Raw genomic sequence first — 6,982 nt, forward strand, 5'->3', positions numbered from 1 at the left:
AATTTATGGCATATTATGTCATGTATCGATATCATATTTATACGTATATTGCATGCAATGATTTTAGTTTACGTTATAATTTAATTATATTTTTTTAATTTTTTTTAAATATGTAACAGTCACTCGTTAATATCAACAAATATATAATACGAAGGTTGTGATGGAAAATTTACATAAATACTCATAAAAAAAAAACAGAAAAAAAAAATTACATAAATACTCAACCTAACGGTCTACTCACTCTACCAGAGTCTTGGTTGGAAGAAAGAGAAAGAGATTCGAGGAAAGTTTGAAAGGGTCAATGCAGCAAAAGAGGTAATGGTCTGAACTTTCCAACTCCACCGACTCTATTTCCACTCTCCCCACCACATTCACTACCGTGTGGAGCCCTACGGAGTTAAAAAAACTCACAGGAGAAAGACTTTGACCATTGACTTTGACACTTTATTTTGAAGATTCAGCATTATAATCTTAGTTTTGCAGCTGACGGATTTTCATCTCATCCCTTTTGTTCTTGGCAGATTTATTCCCAACTGAATTGTTTGGGCTACTCTGAGTCTCATACTATGGCAGATGGACTTGTTTCTGCTATTGTTGAAACGGTTCTTGGAATCTTGGGCTCAGCTGCGCTCCAAGAGATTGGTGATGTTTGGGGTTTGAAGGATGAGCTCGAAAGTCTTGAGAGTGTACTTGGCGCAGTCCAACTTGTGCTGCAAGATGCTGAAATCAAGCAGAGGAAGAGCCGGGCACTACAAGATTGGTTGAGTAAGCTGAAAAATGCTGCTTTTGATGCTGAAAATATTCTAGATCGGATAGCGACTGAGGGCCTCAGACGAAGGGCGGATTCTGAAAGAGGGATGAACCGCAAGTTAAGCTCATTTCTTTCGAAGAGAAATCCATTGGTGTTTCGTTGGAAAATGGCCCGTGAAGTTAAGGAAGTTAGGGGGAAATTAGATGCCATAGCAGAAGAGAGAGTTAAGTTCCATCTAGGAGACGGTGTTGTGGAAAACCGATTTGGAGTGGTGGCAGAGAGTAGACAGAGTTGTTCATTGGTGAATGAATTGGAGATTTATGGGAGGGATATGGAAAAAGCAATGATAGTGCAGAACATTGTTGACAGAATGCCTGATAGTGATGATCTTTCTGTGTATGCAATATGGGGAATGGGGGGGCTAGGCAAAACCACGCTTGCGCAAATGGTCTATAACGATGAGAGGACGATAAGGTGTTTTGATTTGCGAGTTTGGGTCTGTGTATCTGATGATTTTAGCATACAGAGATTAGTCAAAGCAATTGTCGAATCTGTCGATGGAGTGGGATGCGATATTTCTGAGTTGGATGCTCTACAGCAACTTTTGCGAGAAAAGTTGAGGGGAAGAAGAATTTTGCTGGTTTTAGATGATGTTTGGAATGAAAACCATGAGCTGTGGGATAGATTGAAAGAGGTGTTAAGATGCGGATCGAAGGGCAGTGTGCTAATGGTGACGACCCGAATTGAGAAAGTTGCTCTGATGATGGCTACTATCGGTGTACACCAAATTGGATATTTATCAGAGGATGATTCCTGGTCCTTATTCAGGCAAAGAGCCTTTACGACTGGAGAGGGGGATGAAAGTTTTGTTGCAATCGGCAAGGTGATACTGAAGAAATGTGGTGGCGTGCCATTGGCAATCAAGGCTCTAGGGAGCTTGATGCGATTTAAGAGCCATGAAAGCGAATGGTTAGCAATTAAAGATAGTGAAATCTGGCAACTGTCAGATGATGAAAATGGTGTCTTACCTGCCTTGAGGTTAAGTTACGACAATTTAGCCCCACAAATGAGGCAATGTTTTGCTTATTGTTGCTTATTCCCAAAGGATTATGTGATGGAGGAGAAACAGCTCATCCAGCTATGGATGGCAAATGGGTTTGTTCCCTCTCGAGGCCAAAGTGACTTGTACCTCAATGGGCGTTTGATCTTCAAAGAATTGGTTTGGAGATCATTCTTGCAAGATGTCGAGATAAATTTCTGGGGTAAAGTGACATGTAAAATGCATGATCTAATGCACGATTTAGCAACATCAGTCATGAGTCGTGAAACCCAAACGTTGGCACATGGCAAGGTGATAAAAAATCCAAAGGCAGTTCGTCACTTGTCTATTTTTGACTCTGGGTTTTCTGAGGAAATTCCAGATGATATAACTTCTCTGCGGTCGCTTATATGTGGTAAAGTTTTCCAGATACAAGGTAATTCTTTGCGCATCTCAAAGCAACAATATCTAAGAGCATTGGATGTGAACTATGTTGTTTTCGAAAAACTACCAAACCTAGTTTGCAAATTAGAACATCTTAGGTACCTTGCCATGTCGTGCTTTACATTAAAAAAATTACCTGAATCCCTGACTCATCTTCATAACCTTCAGACGTTAAAGCTTACAGGAACTAGAATGCTTCTTGAGTTGCCTAGAGCTTTGAGAGTGATGAAAAATTTATTTTTTCTTGAAATTAAAAACTTTGATTCACTTCTTTGTACACCACCTGGACTTGGAGATCTGATTTACCTGCATGAACTAAGCATTTTCATTGTGGGTCAAGAATTGTCTCACCAAATAGACCAGCTGAAGGAATTGAATCTTGGAGGGAACTTGAGGATACAAGGGCTCGATAAAGTGAGCAATATTGAAGATGCCAAAAGGGCCAACTTGATGGCAAAGAACAATCTGACTTCTTTGAGTTTATCGTGGACGAGTGACGTAGAGAAGAACTCCACAGAACATTATGAACAAGTTCTACAAGGTCTCCAACCACATCAGAATCTTGAAAAGATTTGTATTGAGTCCTATCAAGGTTCCCGGTTTCCGAATTGGATGTCAACTTTAGCTTGGAAAAATCTTAAGGAAATCCGTCTTGAACGCTGTCAAAGATGTGAGCACCTCCCACCGCTAGGGAAATTGCCCTCTCTTACATGTCTATACCTAAGTGGGATTGATTCTGTCAAGCGTTTGGATACTGAATGGCATGGAGACGGAGAAAGTGCATTTCCTGCCCTGACAACTCTCAGCATCTATAACATGCCCAACTTGGAGGAATGGAAGATAGGGAATGCAAAAGAGAGTTTTCCTTGCTTAAAAGAGTTATCAATAGATCACTCTCCGAAACTGTCCAACTTGCCATTTCTACCAGCTCTTAGAAGTTTGTCTATTTGGGATAGCAGTGGAACACTTCTTGGATCCCTAAGGTTTCTTACTTCACTCGCATCACTCCATCTAGCCCGCTTTGCAGAATTTCCTATGCTTCCAGGAGACTTACCGCATAATCTCGAGACTCTGCAGTTTAAATCATTGCAAATCAAGAGTCTATCAAACATGTTCGATCACCTATCTGCTCTCAAAAGCTTGCGTCTTTATGATGTTGAATTTATGCCTGAGAGACTCAAGAACCTCAGTTCTCTGGAGGTACTAAAATTCCATCACTGTGCTGGTTTTAGATCATTTCCAATTGCTATACTGGAAGACTTATCTTCACTTCGATCATTGTCATTTCTCCACTGCATGAAACTAAAATCCTTCTTCGGATCGATGAAACGAGCCCCAGCCTTGCAGAATTTGCGGCTAATCGGGCTCCCAGAGCTCGAACATTTGCCAGAAAGCATGCAACAATTTACTACTCTGACGCAGTTGGGAATAGGTGGTTGTGAAGGACTATGTTCTTTACCAAACTGGCTGGGGAGTCTTCAGTCGCTGTCCGAATTTGAGATTTGGGATTGTGAGAATTTAAAGTCCTTGCCTGATGGCTTCAAGAGACTCAAATCACTGAGGAAGTTGGATGTAAGAGAATGCCCACAATTAGAAAAGAGCTGCGAGAAACCAACAGGTGCGGACTGGCCAAAAATAGCACATATCCCCATTATATATATCAATGGAAAGGTTGTTCAGTGCTTGGATAATAGCTAATTAGAGATAGATATGGTTTGTGTCCAGTTTCTTTATCTTCTTGTAATTTAAGGTTTTTAATTTCTTGTAATATTTGTAAGCTTGCAAATCATCATTGTAGTTGTTTGGTCAAATTGGATATATTTTCGTATGCAAAAAGTGATTGTAAAGATCTGAACAACTTTTTGCATCCGAAAATATAATCCCCGTTAACGTGGCGGTGCGGGGCAATAATCCAAATGGGTTGGGTCGACAACCGTGGCAAGACGGGGCGACAATCCAAATACGATGTGGGTTTGACACTTTAATGTGGTTGGGTCGGGTATGGCTGGATCTCGAGAGTGGGAGGATCGAGTAATACACATAGCAGGTGTAGATTCCCAAAATCGCCCCAAATCCATTCCAAATTCACATAGTTCATACCTCACGAATATTAAATAAGGCGACTTCAGTGTTGGTCTGGGTTGACCCATTTGTTATAATGCACGACCACTTTGAAAAATTATTCGATGCAGTGTCGATATGTACACCGTTTGGACTCTTCTTGGACACAGCATCGATGTATCCACGCCTATTGATGTGTCCGACACATTTTCGACATGTTTTGATTTTTTTTAGAACTTCAAAAACATTTGAATTGTCTTTAAGAAAAAAATAATTTTAGACTTAATAAAAAAGAAAAAGAATTAGTTCACTCCTTTTAAACTAAAAATATTAGGATAAAATTATAAAAAATTTGAGAGATGCTCACGATAATTTAACTAATTTAAATTATTCTAAACTCTTCATTGCGTTCTTTTTAAAATTAACTGAATATATGTTGGAAGCCACATTCGATTATAAATATAGATATAAAACATGCTTATTTTATATTTATCTTTATAGTTTTCATATTGCATAGTTTAATTTATAAAAAATTGAGAATATATATAATAAAAATATATATTATATATAGTCGTGTCAGTGCCATATTATTTCTTGATTTTTTTTATATTTTTATTGTCGTGTCCATGTCCATGTCCATGCATCATACCCCATTTGCTATGATCACTTGGTGTCTCAGTTTTCATTCCATATAAAAATGTGGAATCTAGGTCTTTGTTTTGTTTATGGAAGTCGTAATTATATTATTATCTTAATAATTTAATAAATTAGTGATATATCAGCTCGATTCATACATTAATATAATAAATAATATTAAAAATAAGTTTAATATAATTTATCTTCATGTGATAATGTAAATGAGTAGATTATCTCTTTATAAAAAAAATAAAAATAAATAGCAATTTATCCTCATGTGTTAATTGAAATAAAGCAAGTAACCTCCTATATAGGGAAGTGAAATGCTTTATTTTAAAAAATACAGGAGGTAATTTATTGCATTAAAAAACACAAACGGATAAATTACTAATTTCTTTTCATAAAAATTTAATTTATTCATTTGTAATATCACAAAAGAATCGCGTACATTTTTTTATTAAAAATAAATAATAAAAATGTCACGTAAGATATATATATTCAGACGGTTACTAAAAAGTTATGACTTCAAATTTATTGGTGTGACCTCAAATCCACCCATTAAATTAAGTGATCGTTGGTGTGGAGTGTAGGTCTTGGATAAACTTGGAAGTTGTCACTTTAATGCAACATCAATTCAAATTCATGATATTTATAAGGGATAATTACACTCTTCACCTATATAGTTTAGTGTAATTACACGTAAATTTCTTTTAATTAAAAAAATTACATCCAATAATTTTGAGGTTTGCTTCCGTTTAATAAATAAATCCCTTTATTAGATAAAATTCACCAAATTTAATGCTATTAACAAAAAAAAATCTATATTAATTCTTGATTGACTTATTGCTATGATAAAATTTAATTCCTGAAGGGGGTAAAATAAATCTCCAAAATTATTAAAGCAAAAAATACTCCTTGAGAGAAGCAGGTACGTAAAGATTTACTCGATGAGACGGATGCCTGCTGAGGGGCAAGGCTTATTCCGTAAAGGATGCCTGCTTTGGAGTTTTCTGAGAGGGATGCCCCCTTGGTGAATTTGTTTTTTTTTTTTAGGGGGATGCCTACTATCTGGTGTTGAACGTCCTGGAGGCCTGTTTGAAGGTACTCCAATCGAGCTAGCCACTGTTGGGGAACCTCATGGGGAATTGTTGGGGGGAGCCCTTGTACTATGGTAGATGGGGCCCCTGTTACTGCGACGCTTTCGCCTATCTACCTGTTGGAGTGAGATAGCATCATATTATAACTATTATTCCACCTACTGCATATAAATTATTCAACATCACTAGCTCGAAGAGTTATAATTTTCTTGCCCTGATAAATCAATATATTAATTAATTTAACATTTAATTATAATTAATTATTATAATAAAAATAAAATAATATTAATAAATAGCTGTAGATCATGGTCACGCAACAATTCTTAAATGTAGTTTTTATCATGAAAAAAATATTTGAACTATAGCAAAAATAATTTTTATAGTGAATATTCTAAATTTTTTATTTATTTTTATTTAATCATAATTAATAATAATTATTTTTTACAATTTTAATTGATAGCCAATAGTTAGTAAGATGTACTTTTGGTTGTCCTACATCAGTACAGCTGCATCACCATTTTCTGAAGAAAATATTTCTCATTTACAGATAAATGATTGGGATCTTGAATCAAAAGGTGTTTGGCTAAACTTATAAGCTTCTCAAAATATTTTATAAGAAGTATGAGAGCTTATAAGCTATAAATATTTATTCGATTTTTTTTTTAAAGAACTTATAAGATTTTAAAATAAAATTCAAAATTTTATAAGCTTTTTTTTTTAAAAAAAAAAGTTAACTTTTTTAATTTTTTTGTAATATCTTATAAGCTCTATAAAATTAATATATTATAAGATAATAATATTCCCATTCATACACTCTCTCTGACACTCTCACACCCATACACACTCTCCCCCCTCTCCCTCTCTCTCTCTCTCTCTCGAATTTAAAAAAAAAATTATATTTAATTTTTCTAACACTCGAAAAAAAATGCTTCATTATTTAATTATTTTCTAGTT

The 6,982-nt window shown here is 35.6% G+C and overlaps 1 protein-coding gene across 1 annotated transcript; it reads left to right on the forward strand.

Moving 5' to 3' along the window:
• The first annotated feature begins 384 nt into the window (after positions 1-384).
• LOC105176180 (putative disease resistance protein RGA3) lies at positions 385-4,023 on the forward strand. The gene has a single exon (XM_011098909.3). It carries the CDS (start codon positions 567-569, stop codon positions 3,930-3,932), a length of 3,366 nt encoding a protein of 1,121 aa, XP_011097211.1. The 5' UTR covers positions 385-566; the 3' UTR covers positions 3,933-4,023.
• The last annotated feature ends 2,959 nt before the right edge of the window (positions 4,024-6,982 follow it).

Source organism: Sesamum indicum, linkage group LG13 (assembly GCF_026168435.1).
Source record: "Sesamum indicum cultivar Baizhima isolate 11 linkage group LG13, ASM2616843v1, whole genome shotgun sequence".
In the NCBI taxonomy this organism is placed as follows: Eukaryota; Viridiplantae; Streptophyta; class Magnoliopsida; order Lamiales; family Pedaliaceae; genus Sesamum; species Sesamum indicum.

Coding starts and splice junctions, on each gene's coding strand:
- LOC105176180 (XM_011098909.3), top strand. CDS start 567: ATGGCAGATGGACTTGTTTCTGCTATTGTTGAAACGGTTCTTGGAATC.